Here is a 16962-nt window from a genome sequence, read left to right as displayed (position 1 = left end):
GGGCAGTATGACCATTTTCACAATATTGATTCTTCCTATCAATGAGCATGGAATGTTCTTCCATTTGTTTGTGTCCTCTTTTATTTTGTTGAGCAGTGGTTTGTAGTTCTCCTTGAAGAGGTCCTTCACATCTCTTGTAAGTTGGATTCCTAGGCATTTTATTCTGTTTGAGCAGTTGTGAAATGGGAGTTCACTCATGATTTGGCTCTCTGTTTGTCTATTTTTGGTGTATAGGAATGTTTGTGATTTTTGCACGTTGATTTTGTATCCTGAGACTTTGCTCAAGTTGCTTATCAGCTTCAGGAGATTTTGGGCTGAGATGATGGGGTTTTCTAAATATACAATCATGTCATCTGCAAACAGGGCAATCTGAGTTCCTATTTTCCTAATTGAATACCCTTTATATCTTTCTCTTGCCTAATTTCCCTGGCCAGAACTCCCAACATTATGTTGAAGAGGAGTGGTGAGAGAGGGTATCCCTGTCTTGTGCCAGTTTTCAAAGGGAATTCTTCCAGGTTTTGCCCATTCAGTATGATATTGGCTGTGCATTTGTCATAAGTAGCTCTTATTATTTTGAGATACGTTCCATCAGTATTGAATTATTGAGAGTTTTTAGCATGAAAGACTGTTGAATTTTGTTGAAGGCCTTTTCTGCATGTATTGAGATAATCATGTGGTTTTTGGCTTTGGTTCTGTTTATATGATGGATTACATTTATTGATTTGCGAATGTTGAACCAGCCTTGCATCCCAGGGATTAAGTCAACTTGATCGTGGTGGATAAGCTTTTTGATGTGCTGCTGGATTCAGTTTGCCAATATTTTATTGAGGATTTTTGCATCAATGTTCATCAGGGGTATTGGTCTAAAATTCTCTTTTTTGTTGTATCTCTGTCAGGCTTTGGTATCAGGATGATGTTGGCCTCATATAATGATTAGGGAGGATTCCCTCTTTTTCTATTGATTGAAATAGTTTCAGAAGAAATGGTACCAGCTCCTCTTTGTACCTCTGGTAGAATTCACCTGTGAATCCGTCTCGTTCTGGACTTTTTTTGGTTGGTAGGCTATTAATTATTGCCTCAATTTCAGAACCTATTATTGGTCTATTCAGGGATTCAACTTCTTCCTGGTTTAGTTTTGGGAGGGAGTATATGTCCAGGAATTTATCCATTTCTTCTAGATATTCTAATTTATTTGCATAGAGGTGTTTATAGTATTCTTTGATGGTAGTTTGTATTTCTGTGGGATCCGTGGTGATATCCCCTTTATCATTTTTTATTGTATCTATTTGATTCTTCTCTCTTTTCTTTATTAGTCTTGCTAGTGGTTTATCAATTTTGTTGATCTTTTCAAAAAACCAGCCCTGGATTCACTGATTTTTTGAAAGGATTTTGTGTCTCTATCTCCTTCAGTTCTGCTCTGATCTTAGTTATTTTTTGCCTTCTGCTAGCTTTTGAATGTGTTTGCTCTTGCTTCTCTAGTTCTTTTAATTGTGGTGTTAGGATGTCAATTTTAGGTCTTTCCTGCTTTCTCTTGTGGGTGTTTAGTGCTATAAATTTCCCTCTACATACTGCTTTAAATGTGCCCAAGAGATTCTGGTATGTTGTGTCTTTGTTCTCATTGGTTTCAAAGAACATCTTTATTTCTGCCTTCATTTTGTTATGTACCCAGTAGTCATTCAGGAGCAGGTTGTTCAGTTTCCATGTAGTTGAACCGTTTTGAGTGAGTTTCTTAATCCTGAGTTCTAGTTTGATCGCATTGTTGTCTGAGAGACAGTTTGTTATAATTTCTGTTATTTTACATTTGCTGAGTAGTGCTTTACTTCCAAGTATGTGCTCAATTTTGGAATAAGTGCAATGTGGTGTTGAGAAGAATGTATATTCTGTTGCTTTGGGGTGGAGAGTTCTATAGATGTCTATTAGGTCCATTTGGTGCAGAGCTGAGTTCAATTCCTAGATATCCTTGTTTACTTTCTGTCTCGTTGATCTGTCTAATGTTGACAGTGGGGTGTTAAAGTATCCCATTATTATTGTGTGGGACTCCAAGTCTCTTTGTAGGTCTCTAAGGACTTGCTTTATGAATGGCTGCTCCTGTATTGGGTGCATATATATCTAGGATAGTTACCTCTTCTTGTTGAATTGATCCCTTTACCATTATGCAATGACCTTCTTTGTCTCTTTTGATCTTTGTTGGTTTAAAGTCTGTTTTATCAGAGACTAGGATTGCAACCCCTGCTTTTTTCTGTTTTCCATTTGCTTGGTAGATCTTCCTCCATCCCTTTATTTTGAGCTTATGTGTGTCTCTGCATGTAAGATGGGTCTCCTGAATATAGTACACTGATGGGTCTTGACTCTTTAATTTGCCAGTCTGTGTCTTTTAATTGCAGCATTCAGCCCATTTACATTTAAGGTTAATATTGTTATGTGTGAACTTGATCCTGTAATTATGATGTAGCTGGTTATTTTGCTTCTTAGTTGATGCAGTTTCTTCTTAGCATCAATGGTCTTTACAATTTGGCATGTTTCTGCAGTGGCTGGTACTGGTTGTTCCTTTCCATGTTTAGTGCTTCTTTCAGGAGCTCTTGTAAGGCAGGCCTGGTGGTGACAAAATCTCTCAGCATTTGTTTGTCTGTAAAGGATTTCATTTCTCCTTTACTTATGAAGCTTAGTTTGGCTAGATATGAAATTCTGGGTTGAAAATTTTTTTCTTTAAGAATGTTCAATATTGGCTCCCACTCTCTTCTGGCTTGAAGAGTTTCTGCTGAGAGATCCGCTGTTAATCTGATGGGCTTCCCTTTGTGGGTAACCCGCCCTTTCTCTCTGACTGCCCTTAACATTTTTTCCTTCATTTCAACTTTGGTGAATCTGACAATTATGTGTCTTGGGTTGTTCTTCTTGAGGAGTATCTTTCTGGCATTCTTTGTATTTCCTGAATTTGAATATTGGCTTGCCTTGTTGGTTGGGGAAGTTCTCCAGGATAATATCCTGAAGAGTGTTTTCCAAGTTGGTTCCATTCTCCCCATCACTTTCAGGTACACCAATCAGATGTATATTTGGTCTTTTCACATAGTCCCATATTTCTTATTCATTTCTTTTTACTCTTTTTTCTCTAAACTTCTCTTCTCACTTCATTTCATTCATTTGATCTTCAATCACTGATACCCTTTCTTCCACTTGATCAGATCAGGTAGTGAAGCTTCTGCATGCGTCATGTAGCTCTCATGCTATGGTTTTCTGCTCCATCAGGTCATTTAAGGACTTCTCTACACAGTTTCTTCTAGTTAGCCATTTGTTCAATCTTTTTTCAAGGTTTTTAGCTTCTTTGCAATGGGTTTGAACATCCTCCTTTAGCTCAGAGAAATTTGTTATTACTGATTATCTGAAGCCTTCTTCAGATAATCCTTTCTGTTTGTTAGTTTCCCTTCTAACAGTCAGGACCCTCAGCTACAGGTCTGTTGGAGTTTGCTGGAGGTCCACTTCAGACCCTGTTTGCCTGGGTATCACCAGCGGAGGCTGCAGAACAGCAAATATTGCAGAACGGCATATGTTGTTGCCTGATCCTTCCTCTGGAAGCTTTGTTTCAGAGGGGCACCCAGCTGTATGAGGTGTCAGTCAGCCCCGACTAGGGGCTGTTTCCCAGTTAGGCTACTCGGGGGTCAGGGACCCTCTTGAGGAGGCAGTATGTCGGTTCTCAGATCTCAAACTCAATGCTGGGAGAACCACTAGTCTCTTCAAAGCTGTCAGAATGAGATGTTTAAGTCTGCAGAAGTTTCTGCTGCCTTTTGTTCAGCTATGCCCTGCCCCCAGAGGTGGAGTCTACAGAGGCAGGCAGGCCTCCTTGAGCTGTGGTGGGCTCCACTCAGTTCGAGATTCCCGGCCACTTTGTTTACCTACTCAAGCTTCAGCAATGGCAGACACCCCTCCCCCAGCCTCGCTGCCACCTTGCAGTTTGATCTCAGACTGCTGTGCTAGCAGTGAGTGAGGCTCCATGAGCATGGGACCCTCTAAGCCAGACATGGGATTTAATCTCCTGGTGTGCTGTTTGCTAAGGCCGTTGGAAAAGCACAGTATTAGGGTGGGAGTGTCCCGATTTTCCAGGTACCATCTGTCACAGCTTTCCTTTACTAGGAAAGGGAATTCCCCCACCCCTTGCCCTTCCTGGGTGAGGCGATGCCCTGCCCTGCTCCGTGGGGGAGCTGCACCCACTGTCTGACAAGCCCCAGTGAGTTGAACCCAGTACCTCAGTTGGAAATGCAGAAATCACCTGTCGTCTGCGTCGCTCATGCTGGGAGCTACAGACTGGAGCTGTTCCTATTCAGCCATCTTGGAACCTCTCCAAAACTTCATTTCTAGTTTAAAATTTTTTTTTGAGACTTTCTTAATGACCCATGCATTTTATAGAAGCCCTTTTTTAAATGTTCCCAATGTTTGGAGATTTTCCTGTTGCCTATCCATTGTTGATTTTTATTTTATTGCATTATTGCCAAATAACATATTCTGTATGATCTTTTTTTTTCATTTTGTTGAAATTTGTTTTATGACCTAGGATATGGTCTATTTTGGTGAATGTTCCATGTGTCCTTGAAAAGGATGTACATTCTGCTGTTGCTACCTGGAGTACTCTGTGTATTCGTTAGATACTATCAGTCAGTCGTGGTAGTGTTTAGTTCTTCTGTAACTTTGCAGAGTTTCTATCAATTTCTGAAAGTGGGTGTTAAAGTCTCAATTATAATTGTGTATTTTCTATTTCTTTTTTCAGTTAAATCAGTTTTTGCTTCATGTATTTGGAAGTTCTATTGTTTGATTTCTTACTTATAGCACATAGTTGGATTATGTTTTTAAATATAGTTTGGCAATATCTGTCCTCTGATTTAGACCATTTATACCAAAAGTAATTATTGATATGTCAGGGCTTAAATTGGCCATCTTATTGTGTGTTATTTTTTCTTTGTTTCCCATTCATATATTTCTCTTTTCTTGCCTTCCTGTGGATTATTTGAACAAGTTTTAGAATTCCATTTTGATTTATTTATAGTGTTTTTTATTGAATAGTTTTCTTAAGGGTTTCTCTACTTATTGCTATATATATATATATAGGATACACATATATAGAACATATATATATACGATATATATATATATATGGAAGTTATCACAGCATGAATATTGCAATATATATACAGAACATATCAACATTTTACCATTTTGAGTCAAGTGTAGAAATATTACTTTCATTTATGTTCTTTAGCCTTCTCCACTTTTTAAATGTAATTGTCATATTCCCATTACATTCACTGAGTACCACATCAGGTGGTATAATTTTTGTGTTAAAAATCTAATGTGATTGTTAAAACTCATGAGGAGAAGGATGGTGTAGTATATATCCCTATTTTTACTCATTCTATTATTGTCTTTCTTTTTTGAAATTCTAGTCTACTACATCATTTCCTTTCTGTTAGGGGAACTTCCTCTAATCATTCTTTAAAGTTAGTTCTCCCACAAAAGATTCTCTCCATTTCTCTTTCTCTGAGAGTGTCTTTCTTTCTTGTCCATTCCCGAAGCGTATTTTTATTGGCAATAGAATTTCTGGTTGACAATTCTTTTTCTAAAAAAAACACAAAATAAGCTGCACCTCTTACATCTGGTCTCCGTAGTTTCTGATGAGAAATTTTCTGTCATTCAAATTGGTATTCCTGGCCAGGCACCATGGCTCATGCCTGTAATCCCAGCGTTTTAGGAGGCTGAGGCAAGCAGATCTCTTGAGGTCAGGAATTTGAGACCAGCCTGGACATCATAGTGAAACCCCGTCTCTACTAAAAATGTAAAAATTAACCAGACATGGTGGTGTGCACCTGTAATCACAACCACTTGGGAGACTGAGGCACTAGAATCATTAGAACCCGGGAGATGGAAGTTGAAGTGAGCAGACTTCATGCCACTGTACTCCAGCCTGGGTGACAGAGTGAGACATCATCTTTAAAAAAAAAAAAAAAAGGTATTCCTTTATAAGTAATGTACCATTTGTCTCTGGCTGCTTTCTAGACTTTTCTTTTTCTTTAGATGTTTAATTTTCTCTGCCTTTTTACGTTTTCAATTTTTTAATTATGATGTGTCTTGATATGGATTTCTTTGAGTTTATCATGTTTGGGATTTTTACAGTTTCTTTAATCTGTAGGTTTAGAACTTCCACAAAATTCAGAAAATTTTTAGCCATTATTTGCTTAAATATTTTTAAAGCCTCACACTTTTTCTAGGAATTAAATGATATGAATTGTAGGTGTTTTGTTACTGGCCCACAGGTCTCTGAAGCTCTGTTCACATTTTTTTGTTTGTTTGTTTTCCCAGCTGACTTTCTCTGTTTTTCAGATGTGTAATTTCTATTGTTCTATCATTGAGTTCACTGATTCTTTCCTGTGTTACATCTATTACACTATTCAGCCCATCTACTGAGTCTTTTTTCTTTAACTGGTATTTTTTAGTTCAATCGTTTCTTTTCAGTTCTTTTTTTATTGTTATACTTTTTTGGTGAGCTTTTAAAAAATTTGTTTCAAAAATAGTTTTAATTGCTCACTAATCCATTTTGTTACAGCTGCTTTAAAATTCCTGTGGAATAGTTTTAACATCTGTGTCATCTCAATGCTGGTATCTCTTGATTGTCTCCTCTCATCTGAGTTGTGATTTCCTCTATTCTTGGTATGATGGGTGATTTTCCATTATATAATAGATGTTTTGTATAGTATGTTGGGAGATTCTGGGTCCTATTTAAAACTTCTATTTTAGTAGACAGTCACATAGTCACACAGTTTAGGTTTATTAGGTATGTTCTGGCTGACTTGTGTGGGCTACGGTACAATGACAATTTAGTTTTCAGAGCCCTGTCAGTGTTATTCTGGTCCACTTTGTTTACCTGGTGCCATTAGTGTTCTTGCTTGTCCCCTGCTGGTCTTTCCTGCAGGGCAGAAGGCACGTTCCAGTACTGCCTGGTGCTGTCAGGTAGGAAGTGAGATACATCAGGCCCAAAGGGAAGACATCACTTCTCTGGGTCTGCTCACCAGGCAACCCAGTGCTAGGGTAGAGTGGGGACTCCTGCTCAATGTCCACTAGTGTTATAGTATGGGAGGAGGACACCCTACCAGCACTACCTGCTACCCCAGGAGGTGGCAGACCTGGAAAGACTAGAATTTGTGTGCAGCCTTTTTTTCTTCATTGGGATCTTTTGCAGACTTGAAACATTATTTTTATTTCCCTCTGGAGCCACATTTTCATTGTGGGTCAGACAACAGAGCTGTCAAATATCTGAAACCTGCTTGCCTAAAATCCTTTCCCATACTTACCAAGTATGGGAAGGCCATTCTTATTTACTAGAGGCTGTTTTTATCCTCTCATGTCAAGCAGCTCTTCCTCTTTGGTCAAACCTGATCCAGAACAGATGTTTTCTTTATAGTTTCTTCTATCCTCTAAGAGATGAAATGAACAGTGTAGAGGCTAAAGACTTCATCAGACTCTCCATTTTGTACAGAATGAGTTAGATAGGCCTACAGGCTCAACGTTCCCAGTTTCTAAAATACTTTGCCTCTATGCCAGGCGGTAGCTCTGAATTTAAAAAGCATTCTGGGCCTGGATAGCTATCCATGAACTACTGTCACAGCATTACCATACCTCATTTTTTCTCATTGTGTCCTTACTCACATGCCTTCTACCATGCTCTGACCATATGGTTTTAAAATATCTGTGTTTTTCATGCTTGCTCCAACCTCCGACATCTCTATTACCTGTATCTCTAAAGCACAGTTTACCTTTCCATTCCCATGATGTTATGTTTCATAAAATTTAGCACTGTCCGAAAACAGTGCTGTCCATGACACTGTATTTGCCAATTTTCCATCCACCACCTTGTGTTAAATGTGAGGCTCCCTTTGTGTGTTACTCATCTTCATCATGATGGTTGCATGAATACTCGAGGCCCTGAGTTGCATTCCTGATGTTCTTTCAACACTTCTAAACTCTGCACATGTTCAGCATCCAAACCTCTGCAGCCACTCATTCATTCATCTATTCTGTCATCATCTTCCCAGCATACTGTGTGCCAGGTACCATATTGGTGCTGGAATACAGCTCAAAGAGCTTCCAGGCCATTTGAAGAGACAGAGATATAAACATACACAATCCAGGGTGATCAGTGCTATGGAAGAGAGAAACAGAGTGATGTGGGAGAGCCAAGGGGGGTTCCACCCAGCCCAGAGGAACCAGAGAAGGTGTCCTGAAACAGGAAGGGCTCTACTGAACTTCCAAAGGATGAGCAGAAATTAGTCTTGTGAAACAGAAGGAGGAGAGCCAGTATTCAGGGGACATACATTGCCCCAAGTCAGAAAAATGCCACCAATTGTCATCTGGCCTGGCCATTAGTCAGGACCCATGTGGTGGTGTGACATGGAAGTGCAGCCGCAGGAGAGCTGGCCAGAGGGGCTTCAGGTCCCAGGTGGGGAGCAGTGAGCCCCCACTGACGGGCTGACAGCAGAGAATGACTTGGCCAGGTTATGTGTTGTGGGGCTTACTCAGGCAGCTGTGTAAGCCTGGATTCTGGGGGGTGGGGTGCAGAGGAGACGGGGTACTCCATGCTAAACTGAGTATAATCGAGTACCGCTAGCTAAAGAATCAACCCACCAAAAAACCACTCCTCTCTGTGCTGCCAGAGCTACCTCTAGACCATTATTCCTCTGGGCAATTCTCAAGCAGGGCTTCCTGCTGTTCAGGGGTTGGAAGGAATATCAGCAGGGTAAACACAGGAGCTGCAGGCGATAGGAGAAGATCTGGGGTTTAAGTGCATCTGTCAAAATAGTTAAAACCCACCTGCCCCTATCACAGAAGCAAACATGGTTGGGCACACATCCCCTTGGGCTGCTTAATTATAATCTCTTTCCCTTTCAGATGTGCCCTTGGGGCCCATTTCAACTGGATCTTTCCTAGGGGCAGTGGTCTGTGCAGGCTAGTGAGGCAAGCTCAGGCCTTGGAGTGAGACCAACCTGGGGTCACATGCCTGCTGTGTCACCTGCCACCTTAATTTTTAACCCCAGTTCTCTCCTCTGTAAAGGAGCGTAACCATGCCTACCTTGCAGGGTTGCTGCAATGATTAGAGATGATGTTGGTAAATGCCTGGTGTGGAATAGGTGCTCATTTAATGTGAGTGGTAGGAGCTGCAGGGCCTTCTGCATCTGGGACCCTCCCTTTAATACGCCTAAACAAGACAGAGTAACAGCTGACAAAAGGCTAGAGTCAGGACTTCCAGGCAAGAATTATTACAGCCTCTTTTGTAATGTCACAAACTGGAAACAGCTCATCAAAAGGGAAATATTAGCATGAACTATGGCTTTTGTCTCTAAGGAATATTAGGCAGCTAATCTCTCTCTACAAAGAAAACTAGGAAAATGTCCATGAAAATCTTTCATTGTGAAAAGCAATGTGTGATATTTTATGTTCTATGATAGCGTTTGTAAGATTAAAAGAAAAAAAGGCTGTCTCAGGCTCTATGGGTTTGTAGGATTTCTGAGCAGGAGGGATGGGAGGAAGACCATACCCCAGAGTGCTAATAGAGCTTGCCTCATTGGGTTAGGACCTTAGGGGGTTGAGGAATGATTATTAACCCTTGTCATGCCCTGTACATTATTTGATAAAATATATCAAGCATGTTTTGCTTTTATAATTTACAAATCTTAAGAAAAAAAAAAAAGATCTAGACATGAATTCCAGATCTGCTTCTTATATCCTAATAAGTTATTTAATTTCTCCAAGCCTCACTACTTGTTTGCTAAGTGGGAACAACCTTCCTCCTCCCAGAGTTTTGAAATTTAAACACATTAATTCATAATTTATTCCACAAATACAGATTGAGAACCCAGCAGGGCCAGGCACCATGCTGGGGCTTCAGTGGTGAACAAGGTTGATATAACACCTTTTCCAGCAAATGATATATGGCACAGATGTTTGCTTGCCCAGCCACACAGATGAGTGACCAACAGTGGCAATTTTTGCTTTGTGGTGAGAAGGAGGATCAGGGGATGATTTGGGGCTCATGAGCTTTTGGTGTCTTTCCTAGCTGACCTCACAGGGTGCCCCCTGCTCACATGGAGTAGGGCCTGAAGCAGGCGGGGACTCCCTGTGCTGTGCTCTCTGCAGCAGCCACCTTCTGCCTGGCTTGTGTTTCAGATCCAAAGCCCAAGAGGAGAAATGGGGTGAACTTCTCCCTGGCTGTGGTGGTCATCTACCTGATCCTGCTCACCGCTGGTGCTGGGCTGCTAGTGGTCCAAGGTAAAGCAGGCTTGGTCCTGTGTAGTCCCTCCTGGGGGCGAGAAGTGACCCAGCTGGGTCCCTTAGATGAAGGACTCAGGTTGAGTGGAGAACCTTAAGCCACTCCTCCCATCCACTGGGAGAGAGTCTCAGCCCCTGGCAGCCACAGTGATGAGAGAAGCAAAGAAGGTAGTGTATGTTGTGTGTATGTGTGCATAAGAGAGGGAGACAGAGACATCGAGAATGCACTTGGGAGCCTATGTGTCTAAGCAGTGAAAGACACAATAATTTCACACAGGGTATGCCACACGTGTCTGACATCTAAGACTCCCAGCCTCTGAGTGGGAAGGGCTTTGCTGATCCAAGTGTCCATTTGAACATGATTTTACTTTTGAAGTATTCCCAATCTAAAGGTTAGAATCATGAAGTAATTCCATGAGCAGACACTGAAGTCACTCAAGAACGCTGAATGCAAAGTTGTCATAAACACACCATGTATATATTAAGATCACACACAAATACTGCTTGCATATATTTATGTCAGGCCAGCATGTTAGCTGTCATGCATCCACACCCAGAGCATGCAGGAAGGCCTTAACTGCCTGAAGGTTGGAGATTGATTATGGATGCAGTAGGCACAGCTTTAGGCCATGCAGAAATGTTTTGTGGTTGTGCAATATCATGCCTGAGTGTGGAGCGCACATGGTCAAGATGTAGAAAAGGCTCTGTGCTTACGCTAGGTCTGACAGCACATGGAATTTGTGTTTACAAATTCAGGGCCCGTAGAAGTTATGCACACATGACACAAGAATGTCAGGGATATGCTCAAATGCCTCAGTCCCTAAAAGAATGCTGTGGGGTGGGGCCCAGTTCTGAATCTGCAGGAGCGGCTCCGGGTCCTGGAGATGTATCTCCTCAATGACACTCTGTCGGCTGAGGACAGCCTGCCCTTCTCCTTGCTGCGGTCAACACACTCTGGAGAACGCCTGGCTCAGGGTGCATCGAGGTTGCAAGTCCTGCAGTCCCAACTCACCTGGGTCCGTGTCAGCCACGAGCACTTGCTGCAGCGGGTAGACAACTTCACTCAGAACCCAGGTTTGGCCTCCTCCCCTCTGGACTGGGACTTCTCAACAGAGGTCTGGGAGACAGCCAGATCAGGAACCAGGAAATTAATGACCCTGTCCAAGCAAAGTGTGACCTCCAAGAGCCAGGGACTTAGAGCAACAAGCTCAATGCCAAGTCTGAACCCAGAATCCCCAGATGGATCCAGAATGTCTAGGAGGGAGGGTAAAACACAGAGCTTGGGGTGGTTCTCTGGACCACTCTTCCACAGCTGACTTACATTGACATGAGGTTGGGGAGAGAGCAACTCAAGCCACCAAACTAGTTCAGACAATATAGGGACTTTGGAGGGAGGAGGACAACCAGACCTGCTGGGGGAAACATGGTGGCTTGGGTGGTAGAACTGCAGGCTGGGGAAAACTGAGCCAAGGGTGAAAACCCCGGGGGTGCCCCTTCCCTCGTAGCTTTCAGGGTCTTGCGGCTTCACCCTCTCCTCTCTCAGGCTGCCCCAAAATGGGAAGAGCCTCGCCCTCAGACAGTTTGGGCAAAACCAGCTGCTAGGTGTGGCCCAACTGTTGTAGGGTTTCCTCTGTGACACAGAGCTCCGGCCCCAGCAGGGTTCCTTGTTCTGGGCCCCATGTGAGCTGAGGCTTAGGAGGGTGATCCCATGGCTGGGTCCTGTGACCAAGGGGTACGCCCAGCACAGACCCAGGAGGCAAATCACTCCAGAGGAGCCTCCCTGGGAGCAAACATGAAGGCTGAGTGGGGGTGTGAAGAGGAGTAATAGCTGTGGGTAGATGGATGGAGTCCAGGTTCAGACACTCAGACATCATGGGAGTGTCTCTTCCTTGAAATGTGAAGGAGCTCATTTTGACCAACACGAAGGGGTTCTACCTCCTCAGGCTGGTTTGAAGCAACCTCCTTTCCCCACCTCCGAGGCTCCCAGGGATCTACAGGTCTCAGGGTGCAGTCCGCTAGTTACAGCTAAGCATCTGGCTCTTTCCAAGGACTCTTTCCCAAAAAACAGCCAGGTGTTTGGCTCCTGTTGTCCAAACCCCCACAGTCTGATGGGAGTCTCACATGGGAGGGCTCACCCTCCCTCTGCAGAGCCTGGGCACTCTCAGTTGGGGCTAGGGCCAAGGGTGCCGCACAGCTCAGCCGTAGCTCACTCTCCTTCCCTTGCAGGGATGTTTGGAATCAAAGGTGAACAAGGCCCTCCAGGTAGGTTCATTTCCACTGACACCCACCCTGCTCTTTCCACAAAACCTCCCCAGAAGGTCGCCTTGGCCTCTGCCATTCTGGGTCGGGACATCTGACCCCAGCTTACCTTCCCCTGTCCCCACAGCCTCCTTTGTCTTCAGTTGAGTCTCCTCTCTGTTCCTGGACCTTAATTGGACTCCCAGCCCCTGGGCTATGATCCCCCTCCTTACTTAAAGTGGCTTCCTCTCTCCACCCCGCCCTTCCAAATCTAGCTACCTTCCCAGGCCAGGCCAGGCAGCATTCCAGCTGCCAGGGCAGCCTCTCTCTCCTGGTCTTCCATAAGCACTCCTTCCAGGTGACTCTTACCTACCACATACATAGCACTTCCCATCAGAGGTGCTGTGCTCATTTCCATGGTGTCTGACTCCTCTCTCCTACAGGGCAGTAATGATGGTAGGCAGGTGTCATGGAGGCACAGGCTGTGCAGTTAGGCCGACTTGAGTGCTAATGCTGGGTCTGGGGCTTACTGGCTGTGTGACTCTGGATCAGTTGCTTAAGTTTTCTGGAGCCTCAGCCACTCACCTGTGTAGGAAGCAGTGGAGGTAATCTGACTCGCCTCACGGAGTTGCTGTAGGACTCAAGCGAGATGCTGTGCAAAAGCTGTCTGACAATGGCATGTGCTCTCTGAGGACAAGGCTATGGCTTGTTTGCCTTTTCTTCCCTCCTCAACCCACATGTGTTGTGTTGCACACACGCTTCACTCACAGCCCTGTTCCATTTCATCAGCTGAGTGGTTGAAATGTCCCCCGGAGGATAAATATACATGCCATTTTCGGAACAGAATCCTTTGGTCCCATAATATTTCAAGGACGGCCCAGATCACACTATTGACTAGGGAGGGTTTTGAGGCAACCTTGCAAAATGATGGAAGCAGGGACTTGGGAGACTGGTGGACCTACAGAAAACCCTGGATCTTCCCCTGTAAACTGGATGGCCTTGAGCGAATCACCTAACATTTCTGAGCTCTATGTCCTCCCCAATAAGATGGAGATAATGGTAGGACCTCCTAGGATTAGTGTCAGGATAAAACAATAAATGTAAACCTCTTAGTCGAGTGTCCAGCAGAGAGCAAGTACTCAATGATGTTCTTGCCTTCGTCATTATTATGACTATTATTTGCTATTGTTATTATGGTTGTTATTCTGTTATACTTCAGAAGACTAAATGCTAATGCTAGCAGAGCCTCCAGCCTGATGAATGCTGGCTCCTCTCCTTCAAGGAGGGGCAGTTTCAACAATTTCAATTGCCTTTGCTGACAGAATCAATGCTTAAACTTCTTCTCAACCCAATGGGTTCAGTACAACCTTCAAAATCTGCCTGTCACCCACCCTAGGCACAGTGCTGCCCACCTCATCCCAGAGCACAGAACATGGGCTCCCTCTGGCTCTCTCTTTCTCTGTATGAATATAGATGTGCGTACATAAAGAAAAACTCCAACTCTCTCTCTTCGTGTCTCCCTCTCTCTCTCTCTGAATATAGATATGTGTACACAGAGAAAACCTCCAGCTCTGTCTCTCCATGTCTCTCTCTCTCTGTATGAATATAGATGTATGTACATAAAGAAAACCTCCAATTCTCTCTCTCCATGTCTCTCTCTCTCTCTTTCTGAATATAGATATATGTGTACATAGAGGAAAATCTCCAACTCTCTCTCTCCATGTCTCCCTCTCTCCGTCTCTCTCTGAATATAGATACGTGTACATAGAGAAAACCTCTAACTCTCACTCTCCATGTCTTTCTCAGTCTCTCTCTGTCTCTGACTTCTGTCTGTCTCTCTCTTCCCACTCTTTCTTTTTGTGCCCAGAAACCAGAGACAGGAAACTTCTTCCAGCAGCTGGGGCTATAGAGTTCTCGGCTCCTCCTCAGGCACCACGTGCCTCTCCAGATTCCCCGCCCATCGCCCTTTCCCACCCAGGGAGGCTGTGTTCTCTCCCCTTCCCCATGGCTTGCCTTGCCTGGTCAGGGCTCCCAGGAGGTTCCTTGGCTGAAAAGGCCCCAGTGACAAATAGGTGGGCAGGGGAGGAGGGCTGGGTGTGGGACCCAGAAGTCATGGTCTTGCTGGAGAGAGCCTGCCTGTGGAACTGCCTTCCCACACAGGCTGCCTGGGACACAGTCAGGGGAACTGCTCCTCAGCCAAGCTTCAGGGAAGAGGATTGCAAAACCCACCTGTCTCTCTGTTTCTCTCCCCTATCAATCCTGGACTTCTTTCCTTCCTCCCAACAAATATCTATTGAAAATTCCATGAGGATGAGAAGTTGCCATAGTCATTGGGGATCCAGACATGAAGAAGACAGACGAGGCTCTGCCCTCGTGAGCCTTCCTGTTTAGGAGGCAACCAATTTGGAGCCTGATGCAGTCACAGCCCTGGCCACTGCTCTGAAAGGATGGGGCAGTTCCCTGGGTAAGAAGGCAGAGAGCTAGCCTGAGCTGCCTGCAGGCAAGGCAGAGAGAGCCATGTGTGCAAAGGCCCTTGGGTCAGGATGGAGCTTAGTGAGTCAAAGACCACAGAGAAAGAAGGTTCCTGTGTCTGAAGCACAAGAGCAACAGGATGGTGTGGGGAGATGAGGCTATGGAGGGGCAAGGATGAGGCAGGCCCTGAGGGCGCCCCTAGATAAGCACAAGCACTTTGCTTTAGGGTTTGTTGACTGCTCACACTAACCCTAAGCAACTGTTGGGGTTCAGAGGCACATCAACTCACTCAAGATGATGCAGGCAGGTTTGGAGAAGCTGAATTAGAGTCCTGAGCCTGAGCCCTATCCCTATCCCTGCCCCCAGGGGACCAGGCCACCACAGTGGAGCCGGAACAGCTTGCACTGCTCTTCCTGAGAAGGGATGGTAGAGATTCTGACACTAATGGGCACAGGATCCTAGGAGCTTACCCTGAAAATCCCTTTCTAGCCTGGGAGTAGTGGGGCACTTTCCCTCAGAAGTGCCAGAGGCAGAAACCTCCAGCTTTGATCACCCAGGAGGAGGGACAGCTCTGCAGGGGAGGGGTCTTATCTCTGGCATCGTGGGGTCTCTGAGGTTCTTGTCCCTTCCCTTTGGTCAATAGTAAGAGCCCCTTTCACGGGGTTTCTTCCATGCGTCATGGCCTCTGCTGTCCTCCGGAAGACCATGTAGGGTGGATGTGCTATTCTCATGTACAGAGCAAGAAACCAGGGCTAGGCCAAGTGAAGACCCCTATCCAGGTCATGCCGCTCATCAGTGGAAACAGATGTCAAACCCTGAAATGATTCTCTCTCCAGAGACACATCCAAAAGGGATCCCTTGCTGAAGTGAGAGGTTCTAGTCACCAGTTGGAACTCCATCCTTCCAGCCTTGCATATATAAAATGATAGGACATATGGATCCCACACATTGGATGGGATTCTACTTTGAAATAGAAAGCACATCACAGGCTTCACCGCCACAGTGGCTTGGCAATGATGCAGGCTTTGCCCTGGGGAGACCTGGAATCTGTGGTCACACTCTAAAGGTGAGATCTCAGGCAAAACCTGGGCATCTCAGAACATCACTGCCCACCTTGGCGATGGGGACGAGGAGCCCTGTATGCCCCCTCTGGTTGTTGTGAGATTCCAGTGAAACTCCATCTGCAAAGTGGTCCTTGGAAATGGTACAGAATCATGTGAGTTCTAGAAATTATAGGCTCCATTTATCCAGAGCTTCCCTTGTATGTTTTCCATGATTGTCCCCACATGGTAACCTCAGGACATCCATGTGTAACTAGTACACTAATTCCGTCTTACTGATGAGGGAGCTGAGGCTCAAAATGATAATGTAACTTGCAGAAGGTCACCCAGCTAAAGGGGCAGTGCTAATACCTGCCCCCAGGACTGTTTGACTCAGTGTCTCTCTTTTGCTTTCTAGGCCATGGGTTTCTTGCAGGAGAAACTCTGTCTTCTCTCCTTCTTTCCACACAGTTGGCTCATCTCCATGCTCAGTGAACGTTTGTTGAATGAATCACCATGTGAGTGATTGCGTGGCGTTGTTGCCCCATCCTGTTGGCTGACTCATTAGTGTCTCTGCTCCTCTTCCTCAGGTCTTCAAGGTCATAAGGGGGCCATGGGCATGCCTGGTGCCCCTGGCCCACCGGGGCCACCTGCTGAGAAGGGAGCCAAGGGGGCTGCCGGACGAGATGGAGCAACAGGTACAGGTCTTTTTCTGTTGACCCTTAATCATTTTCCTCCTCCTTCTTTGGCTTCACTCTGAATTCCCTTTCCCTTCCAGGCCCACCAGGACCCCAAGGCCCACCGGGAGTCAAGGGAGAGGCAGGTGAGTAGGTGCCAGTTGTGTGCCCAGAAATACACAGCAAGCTTCTCAGAGTGACTGCCGCGGGTTGCAGACTCAGCCCCCTTCCAG

General features: G+C 44.9%; 1 protein-coding gene across 1 annotated transcript in view; it reads left to right on the top strand.

Annotated features, from left to right (window-relative positions):
• The window catches only part of MARCO (macrophage receptor with collagenous structure), a 67044-nt gene that overhangs the window by 30361 nt on the left and 19721 nt on the right, over window positions 1-16962 (top strand). The window contains exons 2-6 of the mRNA XM_011983453.1: window positions 10201-10302; window positions 11152-11376; window positions 12529-12564; window positions 16643-16750; window positions 16831-16875. Of these exons, the coding sequence (XP_011838843.1) occupies window positions 10201-10302; window positions 11152-11376; window positions 12529-12564; window positions 16643-16750; window positions 16831-16875 (516 nt within the window). The remainder of the gene's footprint in view (window positions 1-10200; window positions 10303-11151; window positions 11377-12528; window positions 12565-16642; window positions 16751-16830; window positions 16876-16962) is intronic.

Source organism: Mandrillus leucophaeus, unplaced genomic scaffold (assembly GCF_000951045.1).
Source record: "Mandrillus leucophaeus isolate KB7577 unplaced genomic scaffold, Mleu.le_1.0 Scaffold25, whole genome shotgun sequence".
Classification (NCBI taxonomy): Eukaryota; Metazoa; Chordata; class Mammalia; order Primates; family Cercopithecidae; genus Mandrillus; species Mandrillus leucophaeus.
Note: the sequence above shows the minus strand (reverse complement) of the source record. Positions and strands in the feature narration are given on the sequence as shown.